This window comes from Marmota flaviventris, chromosome 10 (genome assembly GCF_047511675.1).
Source record: "Marmota flaviventris isolate mMarFla1 chromosome 10, mMarFla1.hap1, whole genome shotgun sequence".
NCBI lineage: Eukaryota > Metazoa > Chordata > Mammalia > Rodentia > Sciuridae > Marmota > Marmota flaviventris.
Genome location: NC_092507.1, coordinates 41,317,873 through 41,338,476, shown reverse-complemented (window position 1 = coordinate 41,338,476; position 20,604 = coordinate 41,317,873). Strand labels below are relative to the sequence as shown.

General features: G+C 47.0%; 2 protein-coding genes across 6 annotated transcripts in view; one reads left to right on the top strand and one right to left on the bottom strand.

Annotated features, from left to right (window-relative positions):
- The first annotated feature begins 621 nt into the window (after positions 1-621).
- On the top strand, positions 622-19,965 carry Cc2d1b (coiled-coil and C2 domain containing 1B). 4 transcript variants are annotated; one of them, XM_027945061.3, is made up of 25 exons: positions 622-749; positions 2,277-2,359; positions 3,593-3,737; positions 4,661-4,764; positions 5,161-5,316; positions 5,699-5,824; positions 5,946-6,105; positions 6,529-6,710; positions 6,907-6,982; positions 7,083-7,193; positions 7,283-7,413; positions 7,637-7,709; positions 7,891-8,024; positions 8,432-8,549; positions 8,634-8,806; positions 9,196-9,321; positions 9,906-9,964; positions 10,047-10,163; positions 10,545-10,618; positions 10,725-10,783; positions 10,975-11,026; positions 11,644-11,743; positions 11,910-12,000; positions 13,171-13,300; positions 19,669-19,965. In XM_027945061.3, the coding sequence occupies exons 2-24, from the start codon at positions 2,294-2,296 to the stop codon at positions 13,297-13,299; spliced, it is 2,562 nt and encodes an 853-aa protein (XP_027800862.2). In that variant the 5' UTR covers positions 622-749; positions 2,277-2,293; the 3' UTR covers position 13,300; positions 19,669-19,965. The 4 variants fall into 4 exon arrangements, with proteins under 4 accessions (XP_027800862.2, XP_027800864.2, XP_027800865.2 ...); XM_027945063.2 differs by having other exon boundaries at positions 18,952-19,965; XM_027945064.2 differs by having other exon boundaries at positions 13,604-19,965.
- Positions 19,229-20,604, bottom strand: part of Zfyve9 (zinc finger FYVE-type containing 9) — a 217,031-nt gene continuing 215,655 nt past the window's right edge. For both annotated transcript variants that reach the window (XM_027945059.2, XM_071617821.1), the window contains one exon: positions 19,229-19,812. In XM_027945059.2, the coding sequence (XP_027800860.1) occupies positions 19,651-19,812 (162 nt within the window). In that variant the 3' untranslated portion in view covers positions 19,229-19,650. The remainder of the gene's footprint in view (positions 19,813-20,604) is intronic.

Here is a 20,604-nt window from a genome sequence, read left to right as displayed (position 1 = left end):
ACACCAAAAAAGAAAATGATGTCCCTTCTCTGGGAAGTTATCCCAAAACAATGAGATGTAAAAGCCTTTTATCCAAGGAAACAGGAAAATTCTGGAAATCACTAATAGTATTAGAAGATAGGAATGAATGGCCATAAACTTTTTAAAGTGTTTTCCAGAGTTGCAATGCGCTTTGCTTCTTTTATTCTGAAGTTCCTACCCGCCTTCTGAATGGAAAGGGGGCGCTGAATTATGAAAATTACGGAGAGATCCACTTCGGAGACTTGATTAGAAAGGTCTACAACCAGGGTGGCCAGCACAGAAGTCCCGCCTCCTCGTACCGTGGGGGCCGGGCGAGGACGTCCGCGGTATAGGCCTGTCCAGCGAGTGCCCAATTCCTGATCCTGAGAACGACAGAGAAGGTTTGGCGAAGTCATTGAACAAAGGAAGAGGTGCGCCTACTGCTTTTGCGAAGGAAGTTAAGCCGGGGTGGAACCGCCCGACACTCCCGTCAGTGTCTCTCACAACCTGGCCAAAGGCGCCTGCGCATTGCGAACCCCACCCTAGGAGTCACCTGGCGGAGCGCCCCGCCCGCTTCGCCTTGCACATGCGCACTGCGAATCTCTCGACTGTGAAATCACGTGTTGGGTGCCAGCCGCCTCCCGGGCGGGCGCTTCCTGTTGCTGCCTCTGCCGTCTCCCGGGGGCCGCGGGAAGCCAGGGCGGTGCCGGGAGGGAGAAGGCTCGGGTTTGGTTCGGATCCGCCGCGAGGTATGCCGCGTCCCCGCCCCCTGGCGTGGGTAGCCCTGGGGACAACCGGGGAGATGGAGGCGGCTTGGGCAAGCCCGGGCCCGGCGGTGAGCCCAGCCGCGTGGGAGTGGGGGGCCGGGCTTCGCCTCTGTCTGCGCACTCTCTACTGACTCTGGACTTGGGTCCAGCACCGAAACCGCACACTTGGAGAGTCGGACCGATTTTGACTTTCCCCTGAACCCAGAGTCACTCCCGCAGCCCCTGCTCAGTTGACACCCGCGATTCACCCACGTCTCGGAAATCTGACACTTGTTAGTCCTCCAGAACGCCAGCTCCCATGCGCCCACACCCAGTTAACCTCTTAGCCCTGTACATTTTGCCTCTTAACTCTTGACTCCAACCGCTTCTCTGCATCCCCACTGCCACCCCCCACACGCCTTCACAGACTATTGCAGGATGCTCAGTACCCAGATTTCCTGCCCTGCACTCCTTCCTACTTCCTGTGCACCTTTCCTACTGCATATAGTGATGTTTCTGAAACACTGGCCTGAACCTGTCACTTCTTTCCCCCTCTCTTCAGAATAACGCTCAGATTCTTTAGGATTAAAGGTTTTGCCCCTTACTCACATTTCTATCTTATACCATTTCTGGACTCAGGGTTTGGTATATGTCCCAGTAATACCAGGCCTTTATAACGTTTCCTTTTCTTACCCCAGAACCATTATGAAGTTGTCCTTATGCCTGGAGTCCTATGTTTTTCTTTTCCCCCAACTTCATGACTCAGCACAGGCATCGCCTTCTCCAAGAAGTCTTTTCTCTCTGTTGGATAAAGGGCTACTTCTAGCCACCCATGGCACCTGCAGCCACCCTGTTTGGTGTTTTTTTATTCATGGGTTTGTCTACACCATGTAAATGTTCCTTAAAGACTGAAGTCTGTGAGTGTTCCTTGAGGGTTACATTAACTTCTCTACTCCCAGTGCCCAACATCATCTGCCGTGTAGATCCCATGAATTGTTGGGGGAGCTCTGAGGGAATCTGAATGCTGAATCAGGTTTCTCTGGTGCAGAGGTGCCCAAAGAAACTGCCATGGTGAAAAATGCTTTGTATCTAATATGTCTTAAAGTGTCTAATGGTGATCAGTAGCCACATATAGCTATGTGTCTGGCATGGATTTTTAATTTTAATTAATATAAACTACCACATGTTGTTTCCAGAATGGATAGCACTACTTTAGAGTCTGTCTGAATCCTGCCCAACCTTAAACCTACCTTGTAGACATGGTTGCTTCTCTGAATCTGCCTTCCATCAGACAGTTCAGTAACTTTATATTGTGTGTTCACACTCCCTACTAAACCCACTGACAGGTGGTCCCCAGCCTCCCATCTCCCATGTTTCTTATTTCAATCCTGTAATTCTAAGATTGGTATTTTACCCCCTGGGTAAAGTACTGCCATCCAGGAGGGCTCACTAACCACATTTACCACTGTCAGAACTTGGCTCAGGTCTACTCCAGTGTGTCTGATTCTCTTTTAACTCCCCACCTGATAGGTATCTAGGTTGCCAAGATGCCAGGGCCACGGCCTCGGAAGGGCCTTCAGGCCAGCGGTCAGGGTGTGGCAGCTGCCAAGCAGGTATGAACATGGCCTCCTTCACCTCTGGGTCACTTTGGGGTGGAAGGTCTCTGAACAGCTTGGGCAAATTGGGTTACCTGGGTGGTTTTCCTGTCAGTCCAAAGAACTACCACACAGGTGGAAGAGAAGGTCTGAACTCCCCTCCTGGATTCAAGCATAGCCATCCTCCTACCTACCATCACCACTCCATATAAATTATCAGGAGAGTTAAGAGTCACCAAGATTTAGGACTCTGATAGAACCTCAGTGCCCTCATAGGTCCCTTAGGGTCATGACATTGCTTGCCAGCCAGAGATGCAGGGCTGGAAAGCTGTGGACAATAAGAAGACTTTGCTGTCTAGGGACACACGGCTGTGGCTAAAATGGGAGACTAAGAGGGCCTGTCTTCCAGTTTTCTCCCTTTAAGTCTTCTGGATCCAAGTCCTGAGACTTGTTAGTCTATTTTTATTGTCTTAAAGGAGGCAGGTAAGGGAGACTTTATTTAAATTCTGATTTTGTCATTTAGGATGCTGTCTCAGTTTCATATGAACATAAGTATAAAAATAGTACCTATCTACCTAGAATGTTGAAATTTATGGACACAGAAAGTAGAATGGTGGTTACTAGAGGGTAAATGGAAGAGAGGACGGGGAGTTAGTGCTTACTGGTTCAGAGTTTCAGTCTTGCAACATAAAGAGTTGTGTGGATGAACGATGGTGACAGTAGTACAGTGCTATACTACTTAATACCACTGAACTCTACACTTAAAAATAGAGGGCTGGGGTTGTGGCTCAGAAGTATCATGCTTGCCTTGCATGCATGGGGCACTGGGTTCAATCCTCAGCACCACATAAATAAATAAAATAAAGATATTGAGTCCTACAACTAAAAAAAAAAAAAAGGAAAAATAGAATGGTAAATATCATGTTGTATGTTTTACTACAATTAAAAAGTAGGACCTCCCTCTCAGAATTATGAGAATTAACTGATACAATCTTATAGAGAGTTAAGTATAATGTCCAGCAGCTATTGCTGAATAACAATAATGACAGTGTAATCCTTCCAAGTTCTTTGAAGACTCCCTGTGGAGATAAGTGGGTAATGTTGCAGGCCTCAGTTTCCTTTTTGTGGCACACTGGTCCTCACAGAGTGAAGGATCCACTAACTGACACACTGGGAGCCCCAGGTCTGGCTCTGGGGCTGGCTCTACCCTTTCTCATTGTGAGATTCCTAAGAATACTTTTCTGCTGTCAGCTGGGGCTCTTTGTGGAATTCAACTCTGAAGACATGCTGCTAGGGGTGGATGAAACTGAAGATGATGAGGAGCTGGAGGCTGAGCTGTTGGCCCTCACTGGGGAAGCAGGGACCGCAGGCAGGAAGCCAGCACCCAAGGGGCAGGGTAAGTTTTCAGCACTGGGCTAAGCTCTGATAGGACCAGGTGGATACAGGCCAGTGGTGGAGAGTTCCTTGCCTTTAAGCCTAGAGGAGCCAGCCAGATCCCCTGGTCCTTCTGACAACCATCTCCCCTCTGCAGCTCTCCTAACAAGAGGTCAGTTATACAGCTGTGATGGGAGCTCACCTCTTCCTGAGCTGCCCTTTCTCAATTGTGGATCTGACTCAGGTCACTATCCTTAACCCTACCAGCCTGGTATACAGTAGGGTCCAGTTACCTCAGACAGAACTGGATACAGAGTAAGTGCGCAGAAATTGTGTCAAATGAGCAAGTGGAATTTCCACATCCTGGACAAGGATAGAGATCTTAGGCCTTGGAGGATCGGGGAGTCTAAATCTTCTCTTCTTATCAAGAACCTCAGAGAACCCCCTCAGCTCACAGAACTCCCCTTCTGAAGTTCCCCTGAGCTGAGGATGGTGAGAGGACTGGGAAGGAGCTTACTGATCAGCCCCTTGCTCTGCAGTTAGACAGGCCTAGGTTTGCATCCTGCTCTGCCACTTAGTTGGATTAAATAGATGTTAGCAATTCCTCATTTATTCTGTATGTAAAGTGGGGATGATACTAATCTTTCAGAATTGTGAAGCTCAAATGGACTCCACAGATCTTTACAAACCTAAGGTGTGGTTGGGGGGAATGAATGGGTATGTTTACTACCAGCAGAAATGCAGAGAAAGGGGCAGCTAAATATCACTTGTTGGAGGGCTCAGGTGTTTCCTGACAAAGATCTTTTGATCAATTTTCTGGGTGAGACTTTGCTGTGGGAGGGAAGAGGGATTTCTGCTTGGGGTATCTCCCAGTACAATGGATTAAAGACCTTTCTTTAGTGCACCTTAGTTTGAGTTGCCCTGACCTCTGCAACCTTTCCCCAGCTCCCATGCCAATAGCCCACATCGAGAAGTTGGCAGCAGACTGTATGCAGGATGTGGAGGAAGAGGAGGAGGAAGAAGGGCTCGAGGAGGATGCAGACCTGTTGGTGCGTCTGCCAGGCTGGTGTGCAAGGGCTCTGCAGTCATGCTCAGGCCTGATGGAGGAAAGGGCAGTGGAGAGGAGGCCTGGGGTTATTCCTTCTGTATCTCTAACTTTGAGTTAGAGCTCTGCCCTACTCTGCCGTCTTCCTGGCTATATACAGTGTGAGACTTGTCTCCTGTGACTTCTAGTCTGAACTCTGCCATTGAATATTCTCAAATTTGAAGTCTTCACTGTTTTCAAGACTATCCTTGGTCAGATTAAAGAGATGTTTTGGGAAAGAGGATTACGCACCAAACTGACATTAGGAAATATTACTGGGAGAAAGGGTCCTTTGTTCTCAGATGTACTGTGGGTGTGATCATGAGGTCCCCAAGCTCCTGGGACTTGTGTGTCTCCCCAGTCTGAGCTGCAGGAGGTCCTGGGTGCAGATGAGGAAGCTGGGCCCCTAGATGGTGATGAGGCAGCTAACCCAGAATTCCAGGAAGACAAGGGACAGGAAGACATCGAACCTCCAGTGCAGACAGCCCTCCTAATGACTTCAGTTTCAACAGCTCAGGTAGGTTGAGGAGGGGCCCTGTGTGCCTTTGATGTTCTTACTGTAGCATGGCTTGTTATTGCCTTCCTCCAGCAGCTGCCCCCAGACAGATTCTGAGCATGAAAAACTCCTCTGTGGCTGGCCAACCTCAAAGGCCTTTCTGTTTTCCCAGACCACCCCCCCACAGCCATTCTTGGCCTCCATTGATGGGCTTCTCTGTTTGCCTCTGGCATGGCCTGTGGCCTCTCTGGTGGATTTTTGCCTCACACCTTGGTGGCTTTAGGCTCTTCTTTCTCCTGGAGTCCCAGAACTCCATCTTCTGGGGCAGCTTCCTCACAGGGAGAGAATGGCAAGGGCCTAGCTGGCTGTGGAGTGGCCCAGCCCTGAGCTGAAGTATCTACAGGCTGGAGGGCCTCAGGGGCTGCAGGCTTTGCTGGAAGAACGGATCCACAACTATCGGGAGGCTGTGGCCAATGCCAAAGAAGCAGGTGAAGCAGCCAAAGCCAGACGCTGTGAGCGTGGCCTGAAGGTGAGTTGGCCAGGTGGAAAGGAGAGCTGGGGAGCTCTGTAGAGGTGATGCATTGGCCTGTGCTAGAGCAGAGTCCAAGCCAAGATGGCTTCCTGTGTTTCTGACTGGTTTTCTCCCTCAGACTCTGGAGTCCCAGCTAGTTGCCGTAAGGAAAGGAAGGAAGATCAATGAGGATGAGATCCCACCTCCAGTGGCCTTGGGCAAGAGGCCCCCAGCCTCCCAGGAAACAGCCAGCAGGAGCCCTGAGGCTGACTCCCAAGTTCCCCCTGCCATGGAGCCAGGTATCTGGAGTTACTCAAATTCTTTCCTAGTTCCTTGGGTCAGAGCCCATGGCCTGTCTACCCAGCCTGCCACTTGCCCATTGCTCAGTCACACCTTCCCCAAGAGGCCCTCAAGCCAATAGAGACCTTTGGGCACTGGGAACCCAAAGTTGGAACCTTCTCCTTTGACCCTTGTGCCTTCTCTGGGGGCTTTACTTGTATATTTATTTTTGGCAGTAGTGGAGATTGAACCCAGGGCCTCACTCATACTAGGCAGGTGTTCTACCACTGAGCTACATCCCTCCCTGGCCCTTCTTATTCTTAGACAGGCTCTTATTAAGTTTCTTGGGCTAGCCTTGAAGTTGTAATCCTCAGGCTCCAAAGTCACTAGGATTACAGGCATGTGCCACCCACACTCAACTTTCTGGGGGTTTTCTGTTATAGACAACCCCTCCCAATCTGAAACCAGCCTCCTGCACAGCCCTGGCATTGCTGTCCTGCCTGATTCAGACCCACACCCACGGGCCCTGCTGTCAGCCCGACAGAGAGCGTATAAAGTGGCTGCTCTCAGTGCCAAGCGGGCTGGAGATCTAGATCGTGCACGTGAGCTCATGAGGATTGGGAAGGTATGACATCTAACTCCAAGGCACTGTGTCCATCCTTCATTTCACAGATAGGGAAGTGGAAGCTCAGAGAGAGTGAGCGAGCGAGAGAGAGACCCAGGCTACACTTGGGCCAGACTGGCCTAAGGGGGAGCTATTTTAACCCAGACTCCTGGGGTCACCTGGTTTACATCCACACCTGCTTTTTTCACTACTATAGAGATTTGGTGCTGTCCTGGAGGCCCTGGAGAAGGGGCAGCCTGTGGATCTGAGTGCTATGCCCCCAGCACCTGAGGGTTAGTGTGGGAATTACGGGCTGAAGCTGGGGTTAGGGAGGAATATTAGGTGTGGGACCAGCCAGGCACCTCTGCCTTCACTTCTGCTCTGGGTCCCCAGACCTGAAGACCCTCCCAGAGGCTTCCAAAGCCCCCACAGCACCCTCAGTCCTACCCCCAGCAGTGGAGAGAGTGCTCCCAGTGACAACCCCCAACATCCCAGCAGCTTCAGGTAGGACAGGATGGTGGGACAGAAGTGGAGGCCACGGGGATCTGGGGAGGGACAGGCAGAACTCATGTCCTCTCCTTACCCTCTTAAAGTGGCCCCTGCAGAGCCGCAGACAATGTTGGATGCCCTGCAGCAAAGGCTGAACAAGTATCGTGAGGCAGGCATCCAGGCCCGGGCCAGTGGGGATGAGCGCAAGGCCCGGATGCATGAGCGCATTGCCAAGGTGGGCCTGCAGCTGGGTAGCTCCCTGACCTATGCTGGCCTCTTCTCCTGGCTGATTGCTTTCTTTCTCCCTGCTGTTTCTGCTATCCCTGGTCGTCTTTGAGTTTTCATCTGTCCTTTTTGGAGCTCTTGCTGCCTTGGCAAGAGCCTTCTTTCTCTCAGTTTTCCTGTTCCTGCCCCTTGGTAGCCATGGACCAGAGGTCCCTACCTTTGTTCCCATACAGCAATATCAAGATGCCATTCGAGCACACCGAGCAGGACGTAAAGTGGACTTTGCTGAGTTGCCTGTTCCTCCAGGTGAGTGGGCCTTGGCCTACGGGCTCTAGGAGAAGGTCTCTGAGCCTCTGGGGGGTGGGGGGGAGTTTCTTATGTGTCTGTCTCCACCTGGTGGGAGTCTCACATCCCAGCCATGCCCAGGCAGAGTCAGACAGGACCCTGAGGCTACAGCATCCTCTTCCCATACCATCTCTCATTGTAGGATTTCCCCCGATTCCTGGCCTGGAGCCCACTGTGGGTACTGAGGAGGATTCAGTGGCAGCAACTTTGGCAGCTGCCCAAAAACTGGCCACCTCAGAGGATACAGCCCCAGTAGAAGATGAGGATGAGGATAAGGTTTGACTGCAGGCCCAGGGCTCCCTGGGTTGGGGGTGGATATGACAGATGAGGGGTAAACTCAGACCATGTTATTCATACTAACAAGCCCAGGGAGGTAGGTATCCTTTCCTCCATTGTAGACAAAAAACCTGAATAAGAGCAAAGCTAGGATTCAAACCTAGGTGTTTTTGACTCAGAGTTCAGCTTCAAAATCCCATTGTCCTACTGTTTCCTGTCAGGGATGTTAGACCAGAGAACTTTTGAAGCTTTTTCTAGCTCTGAGCTTTTGTAGGGCCAAGAGGGGAAGCCACTTGTCTCAGGTCATACAGGGTTATTATAATATTAGGAAGAGAGCCCAGGTCTGGGAGTTGCCATGATCAGGGTGGGGAACGTACCCCCTGTGACAGCGTTCTGTGCACCTGTAGACTGAGCCCCTAGGACAGGCCCCAGTGGCCAAGAAGCCAGCACAGCCTCTGGTTCCTTCATCCCGGCACCTTCCTGAGCCCAAGGCCTTGAGTTCTAAGGAGGCACTGAGTCCAACTGGTGAGTGGAACAAGCAGTATGGGGAGGGGTGGAGGGCCTAGTGAAGGGCTGGTGTGGTCCTAACCATTGGCTCTTTCTCTTCAGTTCAGGAACAGCTGACACTGCTGGAGGCACGGAAACTACAGTACCAGCGAGCAGCCCTGCAGGCCAAGCGGAGGCAGGACCTGGAGCAGGCCAAAGCCCATCTGCGGGTGGCCAAATGCCTTGAGGGGCAGATCATCCAGGTCCGAGCTGGCCGACCTGTTGACCTCTCAAAGGTGAGTCCTACGTAGTTAAGCACTAGGTCTTCCCAGGTGAAGGAGAGGATGGCTGACTTGCCAGGCAACTTTGAGAGGAGGTAGGGATTGGTATAGATATAGTAACAGCTGGGAAAGAGCCTTCAGCTCATGCCTCTTTCTCCCTTGAGGCCCCAGGAAAGACAGGGAAAGAGAGGGTGGGCTGCTGTGGTCCCCAGTGACAAGGCCAGGCCAGGCCAGTGGGAGCAGAGTGCTCCAGCAGCCTGAGGCAGACACAGGAAAGCAATGGGCTCCTGGCACTGAGGTTAGTAGAAGTTGAAGAAACATTTAGTTTGAATTTCTGAATTTGTTGGGCTCAATAGGAGAGTAATCTGACTCTTGGGGCCTGCGGGACCTTGTGACCTGGGTAGGTGCCTTCACCTTTGACGGATGAAGAGGGTGACTTCATCCTCATCCACCATGAGGACCTAAGACTCTCCCAGAAGGCTGAGGAGGTATATGCCCAGCTACAAAAAATACTTCTGGAGCAATATGAGGTCAGTAGGCCTTTTATTTCTTCCTTCTCTTTCAGTATGCACAACCTCCCTATGGAGAAAGGCATGGGGTACGGAACAGGTTGTCATGGATTCAGATTCTGGCTCTGTTGCTTACTGGCTTTGTGGCCTGTGGCAAGGCACTTTTGACCTCTCTGAACCATGTTTCTCTCATCTTTAAGGGGATGATAATAACTTTCCTTGAGGGTGATTATGAAGTTCAAGTTTGAAGGGATGAAGTTTTAGATGGGAGGGGAGAGCTATATGTTTTTGTTTCAATATATCTATTAGAACTGCTGACTATTCTGAGAAGTCTACTTTCTAATGTGATGTTGAATTAGGTTTTAAGGGAAGGACAAAAGTTTGCTAAGTGAATTTTGGGGAGTGGCTGTCCTCAGGAGAGGAAACAGCAGAAGTGTAGTCAGAAAAGTATGGTGGGACTTGGGAACAGTGACCTTGAGGCATGTGTGGAGGAGGAGAGGTGAGGCTACATGGGAAAGGTTGGAGCTTTGTGAGGTCAGGCCTTGCATGCCAGCTTAGGCAAGTCCTGTTCTGGCTCTGGAGTCACTCTGGGCCCTTATTTTTAGAAGTGCCTGCTGTTCTCCAAGCAGTTCATGCACCAGGGCAATGTGACTGAGACAACCCGGTAAGTGCAAGGGCTTAGGGGGCTTGGGTAGGGGGCAGACAGTGAGCCTTCCTCTGCTGATGTGTATGCCCTTCCCTGTCAGGTTTGAGAAGCTGGCTCAGGACCGTAAGAAACAACTGGAGATCCTGCAGCTAGCCCAGGCTCAGGGCCTTGACCCTCCCAGCCACCACTTTGAGATGAAGACATTCCAGACTGTGAGGTGCCAAAGCCTGAGGGGAACAGTGGCTCTGTGTAGGGACTGTGAAGTGCCAAAGCCTAAGGGGAACAGTGGCAAGAGGTTGGGAGCTGAGGCTGGAGACTCTTCCTTAGTGAGACTTGAGTGCCACAGGCAGTGGGGCCATTGAGGAGGGTGTGGTGCCTTCCAGGGAAGAGCTGAACTGTGTAGTGACTGTGGAAAGAGCCCCGGACCAGAAGTCAGAGACCAGGTCTTTATGCTAACTCTGCTCCTTCCAGCAAGATAGGCTTTTCCTCCCACCACTCTTCTGGTTCCCTCTTAGTTGAGCAAGCAGACACTGGAAGAGGTGACCTTGTTCTGCCACTCTCCTTTACTTTGTGATCTCTCCGTTCTCCTTGGCTATAGGATCTTCTCAGAACTCAACAGCACAGAAATGCATCTGATCATTGTCCGGGGAATGAACCTCCCAGCCCCTCCAGGTAATCACAGAACCACCTCTACTCAAGGAGGCTCTTTGCCAGAGCTTCCATCTCAGGCATTCAGCTTCTGGCCACTCCTCCGACCCACTGCCTTCTCTCCTCACAGGGGTGACCCCTGATGATTTGGATGCTTTTGTGCGGTTTGAGTTTCACTATCCTAACTCGGTGAGGCTGTTAGGATCCTCTGAACCATTCTCCCTTTAGAGCTCTGTTCAATTTCTCTCCATCCCTTGGGGATCTGGCTATGGGGAGGGGTTTGAAGACCTAGTCCATTCCTTACAGGATTCAGCCCGGAGTTCTTGGTGCTGTGTACTTGTTTTTCAAGCTGTGCTGACTTTTTCCTTCTCACTATTTAGGACCAGGCTCAAAAAAGCAAAACATCTGTGGTGAAGAACACAAATTCTCCAGGTGAGTGCTGATTAAAGCCTCTTTCTTTCCCCCCTTACTTTCTATGTGGGCAGCACATGTGTTTCCAGAGTGCTTTCAAATCTATTGTCTTACTTGGTCCACCCAGCTTGGGAGATAAAGGCAGATATTAGCAACATTCCTCTTAGGTCATTGGGGAAACTGAGGCTCACTAGGGTAGGGAGATTTGCCTAGGGCCTCATAACAAGGAGGTAGTAGAAATAGTGAACCCAGAAATCCTTACTCCAAATTCCAAGTTCATTCTACTTTGATATAATTCAAGTAGAGTGGGGCTGGGGTTGTGGCTCAGCAGTAGAGCGTTCGCCTGGCACTTGTGAGGTGCTGGGTTAGATCTTTAGCACCATGTAAAAATAAATAAATAAAATAAAGGTATTGTGTCCAACTACAACTAAAAAAAAAATATTTTAAAAAATAATAATTCAAGTAGAGTATAAAAACTATTGGCTTCCAAGGCTAGGACCTAGATGCTCTACCCTACCCCCTGATGGCAGCCACCCTGAATTAAAGGCAAAGAGATCCAGAGGGAAAGCCTGCCCTTTTCTACTTTTTCAGTAAATTCCTAGGAGCCAAGCCCCTCCTTGCCTTCTCCTCTTTTGCAGAATTTGATCAAGTCTTTAAATTAAACATCAACCGAAACCACCGGGGCTTCAGGAGAGTGATCCAGAGCAAAGGAATCAAGTTTGAAATCTTCCACAAAGGGTAAGGCTCCTCCTATCAGTTACATGGCAAAGTGGGTGGGGAGGAAGGAATGGCGTTTTGGTTCCCACTACCTCTGCTATTACTTATTTTGCCTGCAGTAGACTCATCCAGTTCATTCCCATCTTCTCTGCTCAGTCTAATCCTCTGCTGCCTCTTGGCTCCTTAGATCCTTCTTCCGAAGTGACAAGCTGGTTGGCACAGCACATCTGAAATTGGAGCGGTTGGAGAATGAGTGTGAGATCAGAGAGATTGTGGAGGTAGGGCCCAGGGCATGAACAAGCTGGAGAACTTGTAAGAAGAAAGCCTATTATAGATTTCTGTTCCCTTAATTTAATATTGTCCATTGTATCTGTGGAATTTGTGGTATCCCCATTTCATAGATGGAAGAGATTCAGAAGGTCTGAGACAGTTTATGGTCAGCCAGATAGGAAGAAGCCATACACTTTCCACAATACTCTAGATCACTCGGGTTCCCAGAGGTGATGGATGAGAGAGAAGACCCTTGAGTCTGATCAATCCTGTCATCTTAGCATATGGATTCCTAGGTTCCTAGGGGCAGGCTTATGATTGGGGCAATTGTCTGACAGCAAGATGAAGTGAAACAGGCTCCAGGTCTGAAATCATTATGGTATTTCTGGGTCTAAGACCCACTTGGATGCAGCTAGTCTCTGCTTAGGAAATCAACTTCTAGGTAGCTCCTTAAGCATCCATGAACCCATAGGATTACACAGTCAAGGACTCTTAAGAGCTTAAGACAGATGGGGAACTTAGGCTGGAGAAGAAAAGGGTTACATTGGTTCACACAGTGTCCTGGACAGAGCTGGGAGCAGACCTTATCCTTACTGATGCCTGTGTAGGCTGGGGCTTTTCCTTTTGCGGCGTACCTCCCCTCTACCTGTGGGAGTTGTTCTAAAGTAGGGCCTGGTCAGTATCAGCCCCACTGAAGGTGGTTGAACTTCTCAGGCCTATTGTGGTGCTTTGCATTCCAGCTGCCTGCTCTCCTGCCCTAAAGGAGGAAGCACTGGTCAGGGTTCTAGTCTTGACTCTGCTACACAGAGTCATTCATTTCTCTCTTGGCCATCTGTGAGGTGAGGGCTGGGCTCTGGTTTTCAGGATACTCCATGAAGCCAGTGTTACTCCAGGAGTGGCTATGGGGAATGAGGGGAAAACTGAGTGAGTAGAGCCCCAGGTTTTGATCTTTTCAGCTGGAGCATTGATGTTTATTTAGTTTTATATATTGCTTCCTTGTAAGATATCCCTGAAACAACTTCCACACACAGCACGAGGCAGGGGTGTCCTGACCCGGAGGCTCCCTGGATAACACTGTAGGATGCTTAGCTCCTCTCACCCCCTTTCTGGGACCTTAGGGACCTGTCTGCCCCCAGCTGTTTCCTCAATTACCATTTCCCTCTCCATGGTCTTCATAGGTTCTGGACGGAAGAAAGCCCACCGGGGGGAAGCTGGAGGTGAAGGTAAGGCTGCGGGAGCCTTTGAATGGCCAGGACGTGCAGATGGTCACCGAGAACTGGCTGGTCCTGGAGCCCAGGGGCCTGTGAGGTGCGCAGCTCTTGGGATCCTCAGAACCTCTGCCCCCCTGCACCCTGCCAGCATCCCATAGACCCCCTTCTCTTGCTCAACCTATTTATCTGGGGGAAAATCCCAGGAGTTTCATATCTGTGGGGAAGAGGCAGATCTGTTGGGTAGGGCCCATGGGCTGAGTTTCTTACATTCCTCTGTCCAGAACTGGGAAGGGAAGGTAATAGTCCAAGGCTTAACTGTCTTTAAGAAAGCCTTACTAAAATCCATTGGTTTTCACTGTGGTTTAGACTGACTTGCTACGCTCTGTGTCCTGTGCGGCAGATGGTCAGCTCCAGGAGAGGATCAGGCCAGCGGCAGCATGCAGGAGCTTAAGGCTTCACTGGCCTCAAAAGCCTTTGTACTTAAGAGAGAAGCTGCTATACACACACCAAAGGCCTGTTGCATATGTGCGCCACTGACCATGACCCTGGGCTTTGCTCTTGCTGGCCCCTCCTGCCCTCCACAGAAGCAGGCTGGATTCCAGGAGCTCCTCTTCCCCTTGTCTCCCACTCCTCTAAAAGTGGACAAAGGCAAGGATACCCTCACCACTCTGTGCCATGGAGTCCCACAGCCCCTTAACTTCTGCATACCAACTGTGTGCAGCTTACCCCAGCCCCAATTGCACTATTTCTGGATGTGCCTTTTAAAGATGTAACTGCTTAAGGGATGGGAGAACTTGAGGGTGATCAGGAACCAGTCCTGCTCAGGACAGGGCGTGGTTCCGTGACTCCAGTTGGTCCGTGGCAACCTGTCCCACCCAACCCAGTTCACCCAGCTCTGCCTGTGCCTTTGTCCTGACAGCTGCTGCACTAGCCTTCCTGCTCCCAAAGGACTTAGTAGAAGAGGAAAGTTACTTTTGGTACTGCCTAGTGGGAAGGAGTGGGGTAAGGTTGCATCTTGGGTTTGGTCCATGCACCTAAGATGAAAGACTTGTTAACTGGGGAGAAGAAGGAAAAAAAAATATAAATATGTATAAATTTATGTAGCCATTTTTTATTTAATAAACTAGGTCTAATTCATTATAGGGATTTTGTACCTTACACACAGCGTAAATAATCTTAAATCTGGCATTGTTAAAAAGCCAGAGTAACTGCAACATTTGCCCACTGCCACCATGGGTTTCATATTTGAGAGAAGACTGGGGAAGCCTTTCCTCTCAGCTGATCACCAGAGCCACACCTTAGTTCTTTCCAAGAAATTTGCCTTTGGCTTTGTTTTTCTGAATGGATGGAAACAATAAGGGGTTTATAGTTGTAATATATTTAATATTCAAAACTGCAATATTCTACATTACTTAGAAATAAATACCCCATCTTTTATTTCCTCCTTTTTGAAGCATTAAGTCCAACAAAGCATTCCTCAAGATTATTTTTAAAAGGCTGTAAGTTGAAGCAAATACATTCAGATTACTGGTCATTATGTTATTGCATAAGCACAGCTCAGGGATTGAGCTTTTTTGTGTGTGTTTTTGTTGAGCTAACAGGGCTGGGCCATGCTTCCCTGCCGAAGAGAGCAGAGCTTTTAGTGGATAACAGTAGGAACTACAGACGAGTGACTCTTCCAAGAGCTCTCTGGCCAGTCTTTCTTACCTATCAGATGTGAGCTAGCAAAATTTCCAGAGAAATTTAACACTTAATTACATATGTGTCAAACAAGCAGTAATCTAGAATGAAAAGGAGAGTCTTAAGCCTTCTTAACATGGTCTGGACAAGCCTGAAGGGTTCCTGATCCAGCCTGGTTTTTCCCTTAGGGTTTGCATTCCCACCCAGTACTTACAAGAGGGTGAAGGATAGACCACTAAAATTATCCTTTAAGATTCTGAACCCAGGCCTCTGCTGGCTCCAAAGATTTACCTTTGCAACATGTTCAATTTCAGTAGGCTTCACTACTCTGTTCTTTGGAAAACAGAACCTTAAGACTGAGGGAGGCAAGACAAAGACACCCACTGGGCTTGCTGGCTGTGATTCTTAAAAGGCCTTTGTTGTAGCCAAGGCATGCATAGATAGTAGGAGGGACCTACACAGTTCCTGCTTGTCCTAAGATTTGTCCAAAAGCGATAACCAAACACTGAAAATTAGTCACTCATGGGATGAGAACCAACCATGACTCAAATCATTTTCCAATTTTAAATTGAATCTTTAATCTAGTGTAGTGTGCACTTTGTTCTGAATTAGTGAACTGAATAAAATGTGGAAGACATTTTTTAGACTGAGTCTCACTATTAAAAGATGAACTCTTTTGTGACTGAAACATTATTTTTCCTTTATCATAGCACAATTCTGAAATCTGCATGTTTGCTTCCAAATATCTGTGGCATCTCCCAAAAGATCTTATCCTTCAAATAAGGTCAGATGCAGTTTGAAACATACACAGAGTTGAGACTAGTGGGTCCTAGGGAATTTGTACCTGGTCCAGCACCACCACATAGATGAATTCTTCTCTTCTCTGGGCTCAGCCTTCTAAGGTCTGAGATGGCCATGATCACTACTGCTCTACTCCTTAGTCCTTCTGTATATATAATCCCTAGAAATTCTATTACTATTATTTAAATTATTATTGTAGCATTAGTAAAACAAATTACTATTATAAATTAGCCAAATCCAGAAACCTGCTTATTGGAATGAATTAAGTGCATAAATTATTTCCCAGATGATCATAGAGGTAAATTTAATTGGAAATTTGGGGCCCCTCAGCAAAAATCAATGTAAATGGGAGAAGACAGGAGAATAGGAATTTAGGCAAAATTCTATATCTGTACCACCCTAGAGTGCAGATGCTGCTCAGAAAGTATTAAGAACAAATGGAGAAACCTTCATTGCCTGGTATTTGGCGAGCATTCAACAATTTTTTAAAATTTAATCAATCACTGGAATGGCAATTCTGTTCCTCGTCAGTTTAGAATGAACATACTATGTCAGCCCTCACCACTGGTGATTTGGACCCAGGAGCCCTCTACCAAGCTACACCCCAGCCCTTTTAATTTATTTTGAGACAATCTTACTATCTTGACAAGGCTGGCCTTGAACTTGGAACCTTACTGCCTTAGCCTCCCAAGTAGCTGGGATTAGAGGTATAGGGATGTGTGTGTGTGTGATCTGTCTTTATAATCTAGAAAATTTTGCCTAATCAGAAATGTGATGTTTCAGCACTTCATTTTATGTAATTCTTAAAGAGTACACATTGTATAACACCAAAGATAAACAAGGGGAAAACTAGCCTTGGTTTTTTAATACTGAATTCCACAAGGTGATTTTATTGCACGTAAAAGGACATTTAGTGTAGTTGAGAATGGACCCGACTATACAGGGCCATAGTCTTATCTTTAATAAGAGAACTGAAAAGCTTGCGCTGATCTAGAATTAATATGCAATGGCAGGATGTATTTAGGTGAACGGAAACAGAGATGAGCTACAGGAAAATAGGACCAGTTGCTATAGAAGCTCCAAACTTCTGAGGTATATTTAGATCAAGCTGGACCTTAATACCAAACACACCTGCCCCTTTAACAAGTGCTTCTTGTTCTTGTCAAGTTTGGGGGTTAATTCCAGGGCTCAGTCCATACAAGCTGGTGGTGTGGGAGCCAAGGTGTACTTTAGAAGCTCCATAACTCTGAATTTATGGGAAAGGACCTCATAATTCTCTGTAGCTTCTATTGGCAAAGCTTTTGAGGAGAGATATGGACAAAACCCCCACCCTATCCCGTGAAGAAAGAGAAGACCCCAGCCAGACACATTTCCCAAGCCTGGCCTGTGGGCCTATTGGTAACATTATCTACTAAACAGCTTCACAATCTGTTAGTGCCAAATGGTAAGTCCAACTCCAGCCACTGAGGAGCAGCCTCTCCTGCGTTGGATCTGATGCATTCTTAGAGCTATACTTTTGCTGTAGACAGACTAACTCAGCGTGGCCTGGGCTTTCAGAAGATGCTGGTGACAATGGAATGTCTTAAAGCAGTACTTTAAAAAAACAAAAACAACCTTTTGTTTATTTTTATATGGTGCTGAGAATTGAACACAATGCCTACCACATGCTAGGTAAGCACTCTACCACTGAGCTATAACCCTAGCCCCAGAGCAGTATATTTCAGAGTATGGGTTGTGGAATCCATTTGGTCTGTAACCATAATAAATTTTTGACAAAAGAAAATGATCAGAATGTGTCACATATATTCTAGTTAAACCAGACCTTGGTTTCTAATATCACTCCCATTAAAAGAAACCAAGGGTCTTGGAGAAATGGCTGATTCCAATTCTGGGGCAGAGTAAGTACAAAACTAAACTAGCCTGGAGCATCCTGTTAGGCTAGAAAAGAAAGTGTTTAAAAAAATAGTAGGAGTATGTCACAAGGATGTAGGACCCAGCCTGAAGGTGCTCCATTTGGACAAAGCTAAGACCATTTAAGCACCAAATTAATGAATTGGAACCACTGAAAACACAATCCATGAGACCATAATGAAAATTAAATAATATTTAGGGAAGAGGAAAGGCTTCTGTTTATAGATTACCAAATTGAAATTGTAAAGGTAGAGTACGTGCTAGAATTAGAGAGTCACTTTGCAACTATTTGTTACAGTAAAAGACCAGTCAGTACGGGTAGGAAAAAAGTGGGTTTTAAGTCTAAGAGGACAATTTGATGAGCAAGAAATCTGCATGGTCTGAAAGTGTCTCTCTACATACTTGTTATTAGTTTCAAAGGGAAAAATTAATAGTGGAGAAATTGGATAACACTTTGATTAGCTTTACCACCATCAATGAGAGGCAGGCAGATATCAGATAGTGATCATGGCCAAGAATGCACAAACACAAACTGATTCAAGGAAATATCAAACTCAAAATGAGGTATTTTTCCATTAAAAAATATGATAGGACAGCCTATTTTCACCAAAAATACCAATGACATGAAAGATAAAGGCAAGTCATTGATAGCTACATGCCCTCCCTAAACCTATGCTGGAAGATTTACTAGAGGGGAAAACACTACAAAGGTAGTTACTGGGAAAATACTAAGTTAAAATAATAGATCAATATGAACTTGACCCAAATTGAAAACTGTTCTGCAGTTATGTAACAGAATGTTGAGGAAATATTGAAGTATTTAGGGGTAATGGGCTATGATGTATGAATGTACTCTGAAAGGCCTCAATTTTTTTTTTTTTTTTTTGGTACCAGGGATTGAACCCAGGAGTGCTTAACCACTGAGCCACATCCCCAGACCTTTTCATTTTTATTTTGAGACAGGTTCTGGCTGTTGCTTAAGGCCTCACTAAACTGCTGAGGCTGGCTTTGAACTTGCAATCCTCTGTCTCAGCTTCCCCAGCTACTGGGATCACAGGCATGAGCCACCACACCCTGGGGCCTCAATTTATCTTATCTTTTTATTGGAGGAGGAAATGGGCAGGAGGGAGAACAAGGAAGAGGAAGGGAAGGGGAAGGGATAACAGGACATAATAAAGCAAATAGGACAAAATGTTAATATGTGAACAGTTAAGTGAATCTGGGTAAAGTGTACATAGTGGGGTTTTGTACTTGTAGCTTTCCTGGAAGTTAAAAAGAGTTTGCAATAAAATGAAAAATACTTATAGTACATAGTAACTAAAGCTGTCTTGATGTATGTTTGGTTGACTTCCACAGAAAGGCCCAGTTTAATATCTACCATTCACCTGGGCAAATCTCAAGTGATCCTGAATTCAGCTCTGCTATCCAAGTAACTTCACTTACACCCAGGAGCCCTCCATGGCTACAAAAGGAGATAATCCCTTTGGTCTTTGATTAATTTCAATGAGTAATCTGGTGAAAATAAACAAAAATCTAAGTGTGATTCTATCTGACAAACACCTATGATGTAACTGGGACAAGATCAGTGTGGAATTTTCCTTTTTATACCAATTCTGTAAAAAGAGTGCAAAACTGATGCTTCATTGTTTATTTCCCCTCTGCCCTCCCACCACCGCACCATTGGTGATGGTTGTACCCATTTCAACATTTCTGAGCTTATGACCATAAGTAATCTTAAAAGAGAGGAGTGGGATTCTTGTCTAGATGTAACAGAAGGGGATTAGCTGCAAGATAGCATAACTGTTGTGCAGTAACAGAAGCTGTTCAGGTCTTCTCGGTGGACAATGCATAGAAGACTTAGAGTTATAGAACATCTGTCCCCCCAACCACCCTTTCCCACCCTTGTCTCCCCAAGCCCCCTCACTCCCACCCTATCCCACCCACCCCCATTAATAGTGTTAACAAAAGTTTAATCTTCCAGTTTTAAAGTGCAAATGATTTGGATATGACTGCTGTTGCCACAGGTCTGAACAGAAAAAATGAAGTCCTCTTTGCCTATGCGATGTTTTCCAGAATATAAAAGATGAGTTCCATGACGACAGGGCCCTCACTGAGCTGGCAGGCCCCTCCATGGATCACTGGCACCAAGGCGCTGTCCAGATCATTCATGTACTGCGAGGGAAGGGGCTGGCCATTGCTCCCTGCTTGATAGCCAACCTATACCCAGAGAGAAGGGGATGATAGGTTACTAAACACAGAAGATCTCTCCAAGGCTGGGTTGTGGTTCACCAACGGTACAGTGCTCGCCTAGCATATGTGAGGCATTGGGTTTGATCCTTAGCACCACATAAAATAAATAAATAAAATAAAGGTATTGTGTCCATTTATAACTTAAAAAAAAAAAAGACCTTCAAAGGGCTGAGCAGGAAAGGTGAAAGGTGATGTCCTTCTTGGTCATGGGCTAGTCACATGACAGTGAATACAAATTCTTCCTCATCACTGAGCTGCCATTTATCAACCTGTCATTTATTCATCCTGGCCACCTGATAGCTATAAGACCTTGAGCTAATCACTTAACCTCTTAGGATTTTTGTTTTCTGGAAGAGGCAGCACATAGAGAGGCATGGAGAGTCAGAAATAATATTAACTTTTGGTTTTGAAAACTAAAATGAGAAACATACAATGTTCAGCTTCCTAATATAACATTTGTTCTTAAGTCCATCCAGTCACCCATGCACCACTTTATGAGCACCTTTGAACACAGGGATTCAAGGATAACAGAGCCACTGCCCTCAAGAGGCTCATACACTCAGCAGAAAAACACTTGTTATCTAATTCATGTGAGAATTTTCCCTCTCCAGCTAGATAATCAATACCATTTGAAACAGGACTAAGAAACTTCATTAGTAATACCCTGATATGCTTCTTAAAGCCCTGGGCAAGACCTTAAGCAGAAAATAAATACTTGTTGATTGATGACTACTCAGGAAATGGAGCCAGATACATAAC

Excerpts from the sequence above, each read along its gene's own strand:
- Cc2d1b (XM_027945061.3), top strand. The coding sequence starts at position 2,294 with ATGCCAGGGCCACGGCCTCGGAAGGGCCTTCAGGCCAGCGGTCAGGGT. Across the intron at positions 7,414-7,636 it reads TGCATGAGCGCATTGCCAAG|CAATATCAAGATGCCATTCG; the intron begins GTGGGCCTGCAG and ends GTTCCCATACAG. Across the intron at positions 10,164-10,544 it reads AAGACATTCCAGACTGTGAG|GATCTTCTCAGAACTCAACA; the intron begins GTGCCAAAGCCT and ends CCTTGGCTATAG.